The 17,000-nt window shown below is 45.1% G+C and overlaps 1 protein-coding gene across 2 annotated transcripts in view; it reads right to left on the bottom strand.

Annotated features, from left to right (window-relative positions):
* The window catches only part of zbtb16a (zinc finger and BTB domain containing 16a), a 145,163-nt gene that overhangs the window by 21,347 nt on the left and 106,816 nt on the right, over positions 1 to 17,000 (bottom strand). For both annotated transcript variants that reach the window (XM_056284713.1, XM_056284712.1), the window contains exon 5: positions 1,707 to 1,877. In XM_056284713.1, the coding sequence (XP_056140688.1) occupies positions 1,707 to 1,877 (171 nt within the window). The remainder of the gene's footprint in view (positions 1 to 1,706; positions 1,878 to 17,000) is intronic.

Below are 17,000 nucleotides of genomic sequence, written 5' to 3'. Positions count from 1 at the left end.
GAGCATGGCGAGCGTAAACTTGACAGTGGATGTGTCCCCCGGTGTGATTGGATGAGAAAAGTCATACTGAAAAGGCTTTTGTCAACATCTGGAGTGCCAACCTGAGAACCAAAGTAAAGATGTTCGCCTCCTCGTGTGTTAATAATATGACGATAGACGGGAATTTAAAAGTCAGATGGTCTGTGTGTGTGTGTGTGTGTGTGTGCTATTCCTATGTTAGACGTCACACGGTAGTGGAATTTCAATAACAGCGAAGGTCAAAGGTTCTCATTTTAATGTTATTGAAGTAAAAATGTCACATTTATTTGATAAGGATGGTGATTATTTGACAGGTGGTGGGAGAAGAAGACAATGTTAGTGATAAGGGGTAGCAAGGTCCTAGCTTTGTGTATGGGTCAATGGTTCTTTGTAAAAGCACCATCAGTGGAAAGGTTCATAGAACCAGAGACTTTCTAATTTCACTTCTCAAATTATTCAAGTTATTACTTGAGTTATTCATACCGTCCCCCCCCCCCTATTTTTGTATCTGTTATTGTCAGATTGAAACTTAACTGGCTATTCTCAAAAGGTAAAATATCCACAAAAACCTCCAGCACTACAATTTAGAGTTGCAGGCAGTGTTTCCCACTGGTACAACCAGCCAGAAACCTTTTGAATTCAGGTTTAATTGTAACCACTAACTATTTTTGAATGTTTTTTTTAATTCTTTTTAATTCTTTTTTTGAATCGTTCTTGAATATTTTTGAATACTGAATAACTAATGCTGATTGTGATTTACTATAGTGTCAAATCCAATTAAATATCCACTTTTTTTACGTCGCATACCAAAGACTTGTATATATTATTACATTTATTATATATCATTACATTTTCAAAAGAAAATAAAATCACTCGGGAGACTTTTGGAAAAATTGATCAAAGCTAAATCCAATTTAAAACACAAAAGAAGTGAGTTGATTGCCATTTTTTCCTCAGAAAAAATGACAACAAACTGATAGGGACCAGGCTCAACTTAATACCTACTGTTTCAGTTGTTCTGTACAGCCCACTATGGGGATCTGTCATGACTCCTATGTTATTCTTGTGTGAAATGCACAATCAGAACTTCAGATTAACACATAACAGCAACTTTTGTAATGGTACCAAGATGTCTCCTGACAGAAACTGAAAGAATTAAGAGTTAAAGACCAACATTTATGTACCACTAATTTAAAAAATGTTTTCAAACTTTATAAAAATTTTCGAATTGCATGTTGTCAGTGTGTGATGGAAATATATAATTCCAGTGAATATGGGCTTTGAAAAGGTACCCCGGTATACTGTATCTACCTGTTTCTCACCATGGGAGTGTAAAGCCATCTGAGAGTGCTTCATTAAGGGCTAATCAAATTAAAAACAACCAGTTATTAGTTAAGTTAATATGGCCCAATAGCTGGAACTGAGAGAGTATCCTGCTCATTTATCTGTGAAATCCCAGCAATGTTGTGGTGGCACTATTTGGTATACACACACACACACACACACACACAAGGAGAGAGAGAGAGAGAGAGAGAGAGAGAGAGAGAGAGAGAGAGAGAGAGAGAGAGATGAAGGTTCTCTCATTCACTCTAAACCAAAAGGAGATTCCAAAGCAATGCGGTGCAGTGAGCTCATTGTTAACTGAGGGCAGTTACACTTCAAGATAGGTAGAACTTGCTGCAACTGACCCGTGTGCGAACGTAGGTGACGCTTGAGTGCAGTGTGGCTGGGGAAGGTCCTGTTACACTCGCTGCAGATGTAGCTGCGAACGCCAGCGTGGACCTCCATGTGCTGCTGCAGTGCTGTCTGGTTCTGGAAGCGTTTCCCGCACAGCAGGCAGAAGATGGCCATGTCTGAACCTGCAGAGAAGACGCACAACAAAGACACAACACAGGGGGCTGTGGTCAAGAGTTGGAAAGGCCGCTTTCGTTTACCACTATACTCTGGTGTAAATGCATCTTGTGTTAGAGTAGCCAGGACTGCCTAGTTAAAATGAAAATGTATGTATCTATATATCTATATCTATATATATGACCTTTACTATTGGAAGAAAAGGAGATAGGAGAAACTGGATGCGACACTGGGATTACATGGATTTTTATATTCAATTCACTGATCATCTCCTCCACTGTCCCTTGTTACAAAGTGCAGGTTATCTCCTTCAAATTGTAATAATGCAAAGTAAAAGAAAACTCAATTTCAGAAACAGTGATTCTAGATGATAAGGATTATCCACGTTTTTTTTTTTAATTATTACTTTTAGGTCAAAATTGATAGAATATAATGGGAAAAAGTGATAAATGATTATTGTTTACAGATCGCAAATCAAACAGCCTCATTTGCATCTTAAATTCATTACGATATCAAAACTAATTTCCAAAATCTTTTAACGAACGTTCCCGGAATTTGCTCACAACCTGTTGGACGGTCTGCTTTAATGCGCGGGTAATCCCTCCGGGAGGTGCGGTGCAGAGTCCCGTGGCTACCCTCCACTGCAGAGGATCGCTATCAAAAGGTGTGTCGACAGCGAGTGCACTTTTGTTTCAGCACATGAATGGGCTGCAGATTGTGCGCACTGCTGATGATGGAGACGTACAGGTGTGGGACGTATAACAATGGTAGGATCTGTGAGGCGGCTAAGACTCATTATGGCTTGCCAATCGCAGCAAACGTTGACTTAAAGGGAACATGCTACTGTATCTGTAGGATTAAAGGTGCACACAATGCTCAGGCTTCACAGAGCGCGTAAAGCGATAAAGATCTCCTGTTCCATACTTCAACTGAATCTTGACTCGAGCCGGCACTGTGCATTTTTCTCCGGCAGAGATAAAGAGTGCACAGTTGCTTACACACAGAGACAGACACACAGACAAACACACAAACATAAGTGCACACATGTGCACGCACACCCACCTACTTGCATGCTCCCTTGAACACACTAGCTTCACACTTTTTTCAATTACCAGGCTGGGGAAAACTCTGGGGAAGGACTGAGTGTTTGGAGCTCAGTTTCTATTTCATCAGTCAATAACACATCTTTGGGGCAAAGCTGACACTAATTTAAAAATCTATGAAGAGCAGCCCGCCTCATGTTCATAACCACTGGAGGAAGAGGACCCATAGACAGCCTCCTAGCCAGATCAATCACTGTCACCGCTGCACCACACCCCGAGAGAGAGAGGGAGAGAGAGGGAGAGAGAGAGAGAGAGAGGGAGAGAGAGAGAGAGAGAGAGAGAGAGAGAGAGAGAGAGGGAGAAGGAAGAGAAGAACAGTGTGCACCAACGGAAGACGAAGGACAGGACAGTTTGTGAAAGGAGATAAAGATAAAAGGAATTTGAAAGTGAGGAGGAAGCGGATGAGAATGCAAGAAGGGGAGAACAAGGTGAGCGCGAGGTAGCATCAGAGATGAGAAAAATAAAATCAAGCCGTCGATTCGAGTGCGCGGAAGAGAACGACAAGAGACGGGCGGGCAGAGAAGAGAAATACGGCAAGACGAGAAGACAGATAAGAGGAGAGCGGTCCTTGGATTTGCAGAAAGTGAGGTGTAACAGCGCTTGTGTGCAAATAAATACTGACAAGTCTCTTTTTCTCAGACTCTCGCTTTGCCCATCTCTCTGTCTGCTTTGTTTTTCGTTGTTGTCCCCCCCCCCCTCTTTTTTTTCCTTGGCTGCCCGTTTTACTCCTTTTTCCTTTTATCAATAAGAAAGGGGTCATTGATTGAGGTCGATTGTCATTGGAATCCCTCCAGGACTTGTGGTACTTAAGTGGCTTTGATTGACAAGCATGCCTCCTACCGTCTTCTCTCTCCTCCATCTCCCTCTTTCTCTCACTTCCTCATGAGTCCAAGGGCTGGCTCAGCTCAGCTCAGCTCAGCTCAGGGACATGTAGAGCACATTTGCTTCCAAAGGGCTGCTAAACGCTAACAAATGAACGAGCAGACTGAAGAGGTGACGTAGCAAAACATTTGTTGTTTAAAGTTGGGAAAAGTTGAGTGACCAAAGAGGCCATATGCAGTTTCTAAGAACACATTTTTGTTTGGAAGAAAATACGCTTGAAGAAAAAAGAAATTGGGTAAAGCAGCAAGAGAAAGAGAGAGGTATGGTGGGGGTGGGGGGTGGGCAGACTGGGAATCTGGAGCAAAATGAGGGAATGAGCGGAAAAAAGGTTTGTTTGGAATGTAAAAGGTTAGCCGACCTTTGAACCCAGGTCTGGGGGTGAGGTCTAAAACACGAAACCGGTATGTGCACATACATACACACACACACACACACACACACATACACACACACACACCTCATTGACCACATTCATTCCCTAGTCCTTAACCTTAACCATCATAACTACATGCCTAACCTTAACCCTTACCCTAACCTTCACCTAATCCTAATTCTAACCCCAACCCCAAGTCCTAACCCTACAACAGACCTTTTGCTCATGGGGACCCATAAAATGCCCCCACTCGGTAGCAGGTTTCAGGTTTTTCTATTCTAATTTGGTCCCCACTGGGATAGAAAAACAAGCACACACACACAGACACAAACACACACACACACAGTTCAGCATGTGAATCTTTATAAAACTAACCTATTATCACCATTGTGGTACAGTGTAGACTTGTGTTGCCAGAAGCAAAGGCGGGGGCGGGGGGGCTGAATGAGTGCACGTGTACTTGAGTGTGACCCTGTGTTAAAGCGTTTGATGCCGTGTGTTTGCATTAATCCAGATCCCCTCTCCACAGACAGATCGCCTTTTTATGCCCAATACCTTTCACATGTCCACACGAGCATAGGTGTTCACATCCACCCACACACACGAGCGCGACAATAAACGATATTGACGAGTCTCTTTCACCGGCTCTTGCTCAGCCTTCACCTTTCTCCATGTTCTCATCTTTACATTTAAATGGCAGAAAAAGAAGTTTGCTGCTGTATTCAGCATTGTGCTGGCCTGAAAGACGGGCCTCTATTCACCTGCCAGTGTCCCCGGCACAGAGAGGAGCATGAACAAGGGGCAGGGAATTTTCTCTTTAAGGAGCAGAGGAAACATAACACAAGGCTAACAAGTGGTTGTGTCGTTGGATGTGCGGACGTGTGTTGTGCAACGTAACACAATGAGGGACGTTACATGTGTTCTTTTTTTTTTAACCAAAATATGCACATGAACAGGTCCATCTACCCAGTTGCACAATTAGCTTGTGAATTATTGGCGGTAAGTCCGCTCACTTTATAATGATCCGTTGATAATATTAGTTACTATTACACTCAGTCCCCAGTCATAATGACACATTTACAAGCAATTCAATTCACTGTTCTGTCATATACCTCAGGTACCAGGAAAGAACATTTTATTTTTCAGCCTTTTAAATAGATATTCAGATCAAATGCAATGGTAATGGGCTGCCTGCTGCACAGGAAAACAAAAAGCAGGAGGCAGGGACTACCGCTGCTCCCTTTCTGCCGCTGCTCGCAACATACACTTTTGTTGGGCGCTACTGTGGTGGATATCTTGTTAGTGTTGGACATTATTAAGTGCTACACAAATTAGTACAACAATCACCCTACAGGGAAGGTGTGTGCACACATGCATGCATGCATGTATGTGTGTCTGTGTGTGTGTGTGTAAAGGTGAGAGAGGGTAGCCGGGGTGGAGCCGGCGGTACAGGTGGCTTGCTACAGATAGATGAAGAGAGAAGCAAAGAGATGGAAAAAAGGGAGTTGACCGAGGAGGTCCATTACAGTTTAAAATTGAGTCGGCCTAAAGGGACACCTGAAAGGAGGAGCTGGAGGAGGGAGAGAGAGAGAGAGGAGAGAGAGGGTGCTTAGTCTCAATCCCGTTCGGCTTTTTAAAATAATTTACCTTCTCTACCCCCCTCCATTTCTAATGGCTGGTGCAAAGGATGTGTGTGTGTATGTGTGTGTGTGCATGGGCAGTCTCAGCAGTGTGGCGGCAGCATCTTAATGGCCTGGAGTGGTTGGCCGCTGTTATTTAAGTGGGCAACGGACAGTGCCTGGTAATGGAGAGGAATACTACCCGATGGGAGGTGACAGCATCCGGGAGGGTAGAGGGGAGACAGGATGGGGGGCAGAAATGGGCTGGATAGAGACTAGCCACTGAGTAACACGCCTTCCCTATTCCCTAGGAGTGGAGATGAAGACAGGTCTCACAAGGGAAACTAACATTTCCTGGCTCAGCCAATGTGTGAGTCTGTGTGGTTGGTGATGGATTTACAGCGCCACGTCTCCACTTCTGGACAGGCGGGGCCATAGACAAGTGGCTGTGGCTATCACTTGGCCAGAGAAAGATCTCTATCTGGGGGAATTTTTTTACTGTGCACCTTACATGCATGGTTGACTGTGGCTGCCAATCACAAAGAGATAATCCCATTGGTCATACATGCAGTTTGCACAACAATACAGAAACAGAGGCAGAGCAGAAGTACGGCTCCGCTACTTTTGAAAGGCTGTCTTTGCTTTTAACAGGGTGGACGATGCACGGATAAGGAGATCAATCTTGGTTTTAACAATTACAACTGAGCTATTGTTCTGTGAGAATCATCTGATCTTACTATTAGTTAAAACAGAAGTCGCTAGGGTGTCCAGGTAGCGTAGCGGTCTATTCCGTTGCCTACCAACACGGCGATTGCCGGTTCAAATCCTCGTGTTACCTTGGTCAGGCGTCCCTACGGACACAATTGGCCGTGTCTGCAGGTGGGAAGCCGGATGTGGGTATGTGTCCTGGTCGCTGTGCTAGCGTCTCCTCTGGTCGGTCGGGGCACCTGTTCGGGGGGAGAGGGAACTGGAGAGGGGGGGGTAGCGTGATCCTCCCACGCGCTATGTCCCCCTGGTGAAACTCCTCACTCTCAGGTGAAAAGAAGCGGCTGGTGACTCCACGTGTATCGGAGGAGGCACGTGGTAGTCTGCAGCCATACCCGGATCGGCAGAGGGGGTGGAGCAGTGACCGGGATGGCTCAGAGAGCGGGGTGATTGGCCAGGTACAACTGAGGGGAAAAGGGTGGAAAAAAACTTTACATCATATCTATATATATATCTATATATATATATATCTATATATATATCTATATATCTATATATATATTCCTGTATCCGTGTTGATATTCCGCTCTTCATTAGTCGAGCACTCACAACCCCATTGATGGTTTCAGAAAAAATGCTATATATATATATAAGTTGCTAAACGTACATACCATGTCTCCCTTTTTATGCACATTTATTTAATGTGAAGTTTCTGAAAGGTGAGGTGCAAAGGGATGGATTCCAGAAAGATTTATGTCAAATATGTGTTGAGTCTTGATTTTAATATGCTGCCTTTACTTCATCACTAGTTTTTCCGTGGGAAAATACAGGGCAGCATCAAGACTCAGCAGCGTGATTCGTAACATTTATGTGTGCATATATTTGCATGTGTGTGTCTCCCAGCGAGCAAAAGTCAGTAAGCTCTTTTGGTTTTCAAACCATTCACAGTGCTTTTAGTGTGAGAATGGCTCCCGCTGCTGTCTTGTCTGCCACCTCAGCTTCTGCTGGCTCTTCTCACCTGTTGCTTTTCATTGAACTGTGCTGAGTCACAGCCCAGCTGATTGGTGGAGAACTGATGCTTTTACATGGCTGCCAGGAAACCGTCTCTCTGAGGTCCTCTAGCAGGTTTTTTTTAAATTGCATATAAGAACAAACTTTTCACAGCTGGGACATGCTTCTTCTGTACAGCTACAATACATGTGGCTGCACAGTTACACAGTCGACTGTGGCTTGCAGTGTGGCAGACACATACACCTCCAAAAGCTCAACACCATGTTGATGGTGTCTGCACACATAACCGAGGCTGAGTCATTGAGCGAGGATCGCTATCTGCTAGCATGACATTGCACAAAACCAAAAAGTGACAGGGACAAATGAGCTGATATCGCACAGCATAAAAGACAACACAACACAGCAAAACATAAAGGGGATATATAATGAGGATTTTCACACCATTCCCTTCTTTTTTCTTTTTTTGTGTGGCATTTTCCACCTTTATTTGATAGTGATAGTCGAGAGAGACAGGAAAGGCAGGGGGCAGAGAGGAGATGACATGCAGCCAAGGGCCCGGGCCTTATTCGAACCCATGCCGCTGGAGTAAGGACTCAGCCTTATGTGGTACGCGCTCCACCAGGTGAGCTATTGGGGCGCCCCCACCATTTTTTTCTTTTTTTTTGGCAGTCCCCCCCCCTTTTCTCCCCAGTTGTATCAATTAGAGAGAGTGGGGTCAATTACCCCACTCTTCCGAGCCGTCTCAATTGCTGCTCCAACCCCTTTGCTGATCCGAGGAGGGCTGCAGACTACCACATGCCTCCTCCGATACATGTGGAGTCGCCAGCCACTTCTTTTCACCTGACAGTAAAGAGTTTCTCTACAGGCACATAGTGCGTGGGAGAATCATGCTATTTCCTCCAGTTCCCCCTCCTCCCTGAACAGGCAGCCCGACCAACCAGAGGAGGCGCTAGTGCAGCGACCAGGACACATACCCACATCTGGCTTCCCACCCGCAGACACGGCCAATTGTGTCGGTAGGGACGCCCGACCACGCTGAAGGTAACACGGGGATTTGAACTGAGGATCCCCGTGTTGGTAGGCAACGGAATAGACCGCAATGCCACCCGGATGCCCATTTTGTTCTTTTCGTTTGTTTATTTTTTTGGTTTCCATATGCAGATGCATATGCAGGCCGTTACTGTGTAATGGGGTTATGTGCATGCAACACTGCCCACCAGGACATACAGAAACACTACAGTCAAGTATGCAGACAAACAACTATGTGGACAGCGTCGACGCACTGCATACATGCAAGCCAGCGCACTTATGTCAAAGCACACCTCAAGCTTGACGTGTGTGACTAGACAATATTGTAGGTGTGTATGCGTGTATGGGGGGAGGGTTGGACTGTATTGTCAAAGCACAAAGAGAAAACCTGTTACCTATGTAAATTCATACAGAGGGGCAGGTAGTAGCACAACTAATGCTACACAGGCTATGATCTATTCCAGTCAACGCACAACGATCCACCTTTCATGTGTTATGGCTTACGGCCTCAGAATAATCACAAGGGCAGAAGTCAGGACTGTCGGGGCTCCGCTTTGCCCTGAATGCTATCGATGATCGGAAAGTGCCATTGAATCCCACAAAGCCTGCCTTCAAGCCAGGAAGCTTGAAGAGGCACTAAAATGAAGGCCTTTGTAGAGTGTGTAGCTACACACACAGACTAACACAAATACATGTACACATGCATGAACGCTAATGGCACCCACAGAAACACACAGGAAGCATGATTTTCATAGCCCCCTGATTTTGAAGGGCTACTCGCTTTCAAGAAAGGTCGATGAACAGCCAAGGTAAACGTGGTAAAAAGCTTCTCCTTTAAATTGGGAACACCAACAGTCAGCTCACACTCCTCTCTGTCAACCTTGGCAAGATGGTGCACTAAGAGACAATGTGTGTAGTGTTTTTCTTCATAGGTCCAACCGTTTTCTTTAGTTTGAAAAATAAATCACAATGCAGCAACGCTTCTGAGTATAGCCGCAATCACAGAGGCAATCGCAAAGGACTATTTTGAGCTCTGCGTTGCATTATGTGACATTTGACCGCTAAGACTAAAACTGATCGCCATCATGGACAACATCCTCTGCCCCTCAATGACACCATAACATGACATAGTAATTTCCTATAAGTCATCTGAGCAATTTGGACCGTGTAATTTGTTTTTTGCTCATCATAGATTATTTGTATCTTTTCATTTTCGTTCTGTTATTGTCTTTATATTAAGAATGTGTTCATTTGGGGCATCCGGGTAGCGTGGCGGTCTATTTCATTGCCTACCAACACGAGGGGTCACCGGTTTGAATCCCCGTGTTACCTCCGGCTTGGTCGGGCGTCCCTGCAGACACAACTGGCCGTGTCTGCGGGTGGGCAGCCGGATGTGGGTATGTGTCCTGGTCGCTGCACTAGCGCCTCCCCTGGTTGGCCAAGGTGCCTGTTTGGGGGGAGGAGGAACTGGGGGGAGTAGCGTGATCCTCCCACATGCTATGTCCCCCTGGTGAAACTCCTCACTGTCAGGTGAAAAGAAGCGCTGGCGACTCCACATGTAATGGAGGAAGCATGTGGTGGTCTGCCGCCCTCCCCGGATCGGCAGAGGCGGGTGGAGCAGCGACCGGGGCGGCTCAGAAGAGTGGGGTAATTGGCCGGATACAGTTGGGGAGAAAAAAAATGTGTTCATTGCTATTCTACATTCACTATTGTCACATCTAAAACTGCTGCTGTGCAAAACTATTTCCCTTCTGGGGGAATACAGTTTATCCTCAGACACAGACGAGTCCCATGTTTCCGGGCTAGAACTACGGTTTACATCTACATGTTCCACAGTTACAAAACCAGCTAGGCCTGCAATGAACAGCACGGCACCTGAATCAATCCTAAGCGTTCAAACGTCTTCCCTTGTAGACAGTTAAATGTGCACCGGCTGCGGCGTGCAATGCTGCTTCATGTGCATGTTGAGCCGAGCACCTGCCAGAGTTAATGAGGCAGAGAAGAGCAAGACTGAGGCACAAGGTGTTCAATCACAGGCCATTACCAGAGACCCTAACCCCTGTTACTGCTTGTTCTTGTCAATAGCACTCTATACAAGGGTACAGTTTGTCTGCCGTACAAGAGCAAAAATAATACCGAACGTAAGCATCGTTACATTAAACCAAACCCCCCCCCTCACAAAAACCTGAAATGGAAAATTGAGACCAACTCATCACAGGATGTGCATTTCTGACTGACTTCTTGTGCATAAGTCAGTTAACGCTTCTATCAAGCACTCAAGTATGGACAGTACAGTATGCCGGTGATTTCCACAGAAAGGAGTCAAAACCTCACACATAACCATGACTGCTATGACTGCTATTACCCGTAGCGCAATAACGGCAGTGCTGTCACAGCTCCCGTCGTATCTCCAGTTGTTTCCCTTGTATTTATCTATGTTTCCCTTTTCCGTGGTGTCTCATGTTTTCCTGTCTGTCTCTGTATGAGTGTGTTTGTGTGTGTGTGTGTGCGTGTGTGTGTATGTGGTGTGGGTGGGGCTTCCTTCCCTGGCACTCTCCGGCTCCCCCCTGATTTTCAGCTCATTCACCTTACCTGTCCTGCCTTCCATCAATCAACTCATCACCTCAACAGAACACATCTACTCTGGTTCTCCAGCCACTCATCGGCAGATCGTCGTTTCAACCACTGTGCTAGTCCCTCGGCCGCTGTGCATTCACCCTCGGCCGCTCTGCAATTGTGTATTCAGAGTTATTCCTCGTGTTGTTTGTGTTACCTGTATTTTCCGTGTCTCCTTGTGCTTCCAGCATCACTACTCTCCGGTTCTCCTGCCTGCCTTCTCTCTCATCCTCTTCCAGCCACACTCACTTCCTCGTCCGTCTGTCCTGCTCAGCTCAGCCATCCGCCATCGCCTCTCTACATTCTGCCTTGCCTGCCAGTCTCATTCCCCATTATTCCTACAATAAATCCCTTTTACATGACTTAATTCCACTTTTTGTGTCTGCGTTTGGGTACGCCTCTATACTGTGATCATAACCAATGCAGAATAATAACTATAATTTTCATCAAAGAACGTACAATCAAATTATAATATATAATTTTTGTGCCATCAAAGCGCATTTCCATGTAAATTAAAGAGTGAGGAGTGAATCAAGATGTGAATAATAACATGAAAAGAGTTGGCTTGCTGGATCTTGTCAGGCAGGTGTTTTCAGAGCCCATGGGCCGGGTTAGAGAAGACTTGATCAACCCTTGGTCATAAAGGGAAACAACCACTTATTTTCCAACATTGTCTCCATATATACGTAGTAGGAATGTCACTCCATTAGCAGCCATAGTACTGAACTGTGTGTCTCTGAAACGGCACCGAAATTGTATGGAAGTGTCCGTTGGGGATTTCGCTGGTGGGCAACCCTTGAATGTGAAAACTTATTGCCTTATTTGACGATATGCTGCATCGTATAATAAAATCTGAAAATCGATGCCACATACAGCTGTGTAATAAAATGTGTACAACCCGTGCAGATTATACAGCTGTATGTAGGGGTGTTGTTCACATTTTCTTATACAATGCAGCATATTGTCAAACAACGAAGTAAGTTTTTACATTTAAGGATCGTCTGCCAATGATGTCACGGGCAGACACAATCTTGGCAGCGTTTCAGAGACACACACAAGACTGCACCGCATTATGGCTGCTAATGGAGTGTTATCCCTACAACATATAGATGGAGATAATGTTGAGAAATGCGATCATTTCCCTTTGAGCCTAGACTGTGAAGCTACTAAGAGAGCACTTCCACATCTCAAACTGTGTTTGAGCTTGGATATATATCTGGACGGCAATTCAAAACCAGCCGAAGGGAAATGGAGGGAAACATTTATAAATTGGTCGCGTCGTTGCAGTAGATTAACCGCGAGTGTATATGCACAAGCTTTTATGTCTGATTCATTTAACAGAAGACGAGTGTGGTTGAAAGCGTTTTGGTGCATGTCAGAGAAGGTCCACTATGTGAGAGCAGTGGGAACCTGCCAGGAGGTGGGGGTTAAGGGGTCACAAAGGGCAGCCGCGCAAAGATTTTGTAGGGGTATGGGTGGGGGCGGGTGGGCAGGAGAGGGTTAGAGTGTATCGGACGGCCGGACTTAGGGGCTTGCTTGGCATTCCCGCGGCGCCAGTGACCACAATAGTTACCCACAGGGGGTCCTGCTGAAGGAGACAATACTAACCAACGAACTGCCAAAACGATGACCGCTGCAACTGTGGTGTGAAATCTAGTGAGGGTGGGGGTGCAGCATAACAATTTCCTCTCTTGTTTCCACTCATCAGGGACCTTTTCCAATCCGGTCGAATCCCGATGGGCTGAAAATGAATAAATATCTAATGACATTTATTCATTGTTAATCTTTTGTAGCGAGATCCATTTTCTAACTATAGCAAAGGTTGTAGTTGGAAAAAGAAAGAAAGAAAAGCGATGCTTAGTGACCTTTTTGGCACTGAAACATTACAGCGTGGAGGCTAACTGCTAAAACACAGTCTGTGGGGCTAGAGGGCAGCATAAACTCTCCTCCTCCTCCCTCCTGCACCTCACTGCCAACCAGGATGAGTATGTTGTGACTGGCAGCATGATGGTGGTAGCATGATGGTGGTAATGGATGGCGAGGCACAGCTGGTAATGGTATGAGTTAGACAGAACATGCAATAGGATTGCCCCCATAGCTCTCAGTCTATGGAGGGTAGTATATGGCTACAACATATTGCAAATATTAACTCTAATAGGGGCAGGGGGATTCAAAACCATAGCATATCGCTGTGGTAATGCTACAAACTAAGCAAAAACAAAGCAGGACCCCCAGTTTTCTTGATACTTCTAACATTGCACTTCTTGTGCACTTTTTTCTTTATTCTCGTAGCAGCATCTGAACATACAGATATAGTGCAAAAGGACAAATAGATAAACACACAGAATAATTACAAAATGAAAAAGCGTTTCCCATGCACATACAGACTCTCTGATGAAACCGGAGGAGAGACGATGGCAGTGGGGGGGTCACTGATGGAAGAAGCAAGGAGGCTGTAGCTTACTGTACAAGAGATGGGAGACATGCAGGGCTTCTCCCTTGCACAACAGGCTAACTTGCTTGCAATGTTGCAAAGCTAGGAGTAAGTATGGGGCAGTCACAAACTTTTATTTATGATAAAATAGCATATACCTGGGTAGCAGTTCTGTCACAGTGTTTTTTATTTACCTATTTTCTTTTAACTAGATGTATTTTTGAATTGGTGACAAAATATTGTAAAATCTATTATATGTTTTGTACAAACAAATGTTTTTTTTCTAATTTATTCAACACTGGCACATTTACCAGCATCCTATCAAAATATACTAAAAGTTGTGCAGAACTATGTGAAAAACACTATATTCATGTTGTCCACAAGAAAGCATTTGGTCACAATTATGCTGTATGATCATCATTATCACTGTCATTATCATTGTTATAAGCATAATTTTTTACCATCATTTTTATTATAATTATGTCAGGGTGCGACTTGCACACGGACCCCTGAAGATTACGCCGGTTTCATTTTAATTACAAACGGCTAAAATAATTAAATAAAACAATCTGCTAATTATTCAAACTGACATTAACAAACACGCACAAAAGAAAAGAAGGACACTGCCATCCCAAAACAATCAAACTAGCAAGCAGAGCAAAAGAGGGCAATCTCCATTAAAAGCAACCAAAACAGCCACAGCAAACAATCAACCACATACTTGACAATTTTCCGGGGTTTTTTTTTTCTCCCCCCTTCGCCTGCCTTCTCGGTTCCGCCGGGCAGCGATAACTCATGTCGGGCCTGCAGCAGCGCTGACATTGTGAGATGAACTGCTCCCAGCTAGATTAATGCCACCAGATGCCAGGCGAGATGCCATATTAATTACCCAGAGATAATGTCAGCACAACCATATGGCAGCTCAACTGGCCATTTAGTTGACAGGGAGAGGTCTTTATACCAGTGCAGATTTCCTTTTTTGCGGCTTGCATATTCTGCTCCTACTGTAGGTGGGTAGCACAGAACTATTCAAATAGTTATTCAAATTACTTAATCGTCAACTTAATTTCTGTATGATACCATACGCCATTATAAACTACCCATTACCGGTGAATGATATCCGCGGAACAGTACACAGTCTGCTGGACTTCAAAAATACGAAGGGGAATATTCGAAGCATTTCCGTGCGAACTGCAGTGCACATTGACTCAATAATGCCAGTAAACTTTAATGTCTTTGCATTGGTAACTAATATATATCATCTATCCCCACCACACGTAATGCCAGCTTCTCTAGATGGGAATTTATTTTGCCTGCGTATCTACCGAGGCACAAACAGAAGCCCTTTAATGTAATTTACAGTTGCACAGCCGTTCTCCTCATCTTGGCCTTGTGGATCATTTACAAAGAGGGACCACGCTTCAACATCCAATCCTACCCCCCCACCCCCACCCCTACCCGCCACCCTCACCCTCCAATCCCACAAATCCGATTTAATCAGACAACTTGTGCAGTGTGGCTCGGAGTAAGAAAAAGGATAATTAGTAAACAGAGGAGCTACTCGCCAGGCTTCATTGGCATTCGCGCCGGGTTACTGTGTCGCATTTAAAATGCAGTCTGATGAAGTCTACAGAATCAAACCATTTGTTACTCCTATTGAGGAGACTTCAGGCTACTGGCAATTAAATTGGAATTAGCACTAGGGAATGAGATACAGCAGATTCATACCAAGGAGAGTGGGGAAGAACAGAGGGGGAGATAAAGACAGAAAGGGAGACGGTGAGAGAGAGAGACAGAGCGAGAGAGTGATAGAGAGAGAGAGCGATAAAGAGAGAGAACATTATCTGGAGCTGGATCAGGTTTACAGTGGGTCAAGACATGACTGTAAATTATTTGGTCTCCTTTCCTTCTGTTTATTTCCTGTTTGACCTCCCTGTGTGCCAGCCCGTTGCAGCTGCACCAATCGCCTGATCCCTCGTTAATAACGCTGTTGTAAAAAAGCCAAAGCAACAAAAACCTTCACGTATGGCAATCTACAACAACATTACGATTGTTCAGAGGATCCGAAATACAAAGATTAGCAGAAAACCAGCATGTCCGGTGTAGAATGTGCTTAAAATGAAAAGTTGTAGTGGGGCAGAAAAAAAAGTGTTCCTAACACATACTGGACATACCGTGAATATAAGTGCTCAGGACTCGGAGACATGTATTGCACTGAATGTTAACATGAGTGGGTGTGTGTCACTGAGAAACTCTGGGAAGAGAGAGACAGAGCAAGAGAGAGAGAGAGAACAGAGAACAGAGAGAGCAAGAGACAGACAGAGAGAGAGAGAGACAGACAGAGCGAGAGACAGAGAGAGCGAAAGAGACAGAGAGAGAGCAAGAGAGAGAGAGAGAGAGAGAGAGACAGAGAGACAGAGAGCGAAAGAGACAGAGACAGAGCAAGAGAGAGAGAGAGAGAGACAGAGAGACAGAGAGCGAAAGAGACAGAGACAGAGAAAGAGAGAGAGAGAATAGAGAGAGAGCAAGAGAGAGAGAGAGAGAGACAGAGAGCGAAAGAGAAAGAGAGAGAGAGCAAGAGAGCGAGAGAGACAGACAGAGAGACAGAGTGAAAGAGAGAGACAGAGAGACAATGCTGTTTCACCATGCCACAGCTGACTGGGCACAGTAGAAATGGTCTTGGAGAGCGACGGGAGAGCAAATGTTGGTATGCTGGCAGAGGGAGAAAGAGAGCAGAGGAAGGATGGAGGTCTAGATGGTGGGTGTGTGGGTGGGTGGGAGGGGTGGTGGTGGTGGTAAATGAGGTGCAAATGAGAGCGAACGGCTCCTGTGTCACAGCTGGCCTCGCTAGCACATGGTTGGCTTCGCTGTGGCAACAGGCGCGCTCGACCTCAGTTGGCTGGGAGAGGGTCCTGGATCCGGGACTGTACTGCTCTGCAGGGGGGGGGGGAGTGGGGGCTGCTATGATGGATCATTTGATGGATATTATAAAACCTCTGAAAGGTTTTTGTTTATTTTTTTCATCTGTGACTGCACAGTGTGGTTTGACTAGCTTGCAATTGACACAACCCCAACTGAGAACGGGGGGGGGGGGGCAAAGTTCTTGGTTTTTACTTTGTGCAACTATCCGATGCATATGCAGTGCAACAAGCAATTGCAATGCTGAAAACCTTCCTTCGTCATCTAAATGGGCCAACATAACGCGTCTGCTTGAATGAATACGGCCATAGCATTCTGAGTGTAATGATAATAATGTGGCGTCATAATGTTTGCAGACTTGTAAGTTTAACGCCATCCTCTTGACTCCTGCACGGGAGATTTGCTGCCCCTGTGCCAAGGATGTCATTACACACTCACAA

This window comes from Lampris incognitus, chromosome 8, assembly GCF_029633865.1.
Source record: "Lampris incognitus isolate fLamInc1 chromosome 8, fLamInc1.hap2, whole genome shotgun sequence".
Classification (NCBI taxonomy): domain Eukaryota; kingdom Metazoa; phylum Chordata; class Actinopteri; order Lampriformes; family Lampridae; genus Lampris; species Lampris incognitus.
Note: the sequence above shows the minus strand (reverse complement) of the source record. Positions and strands in the feature narration are given on the sequence as shown.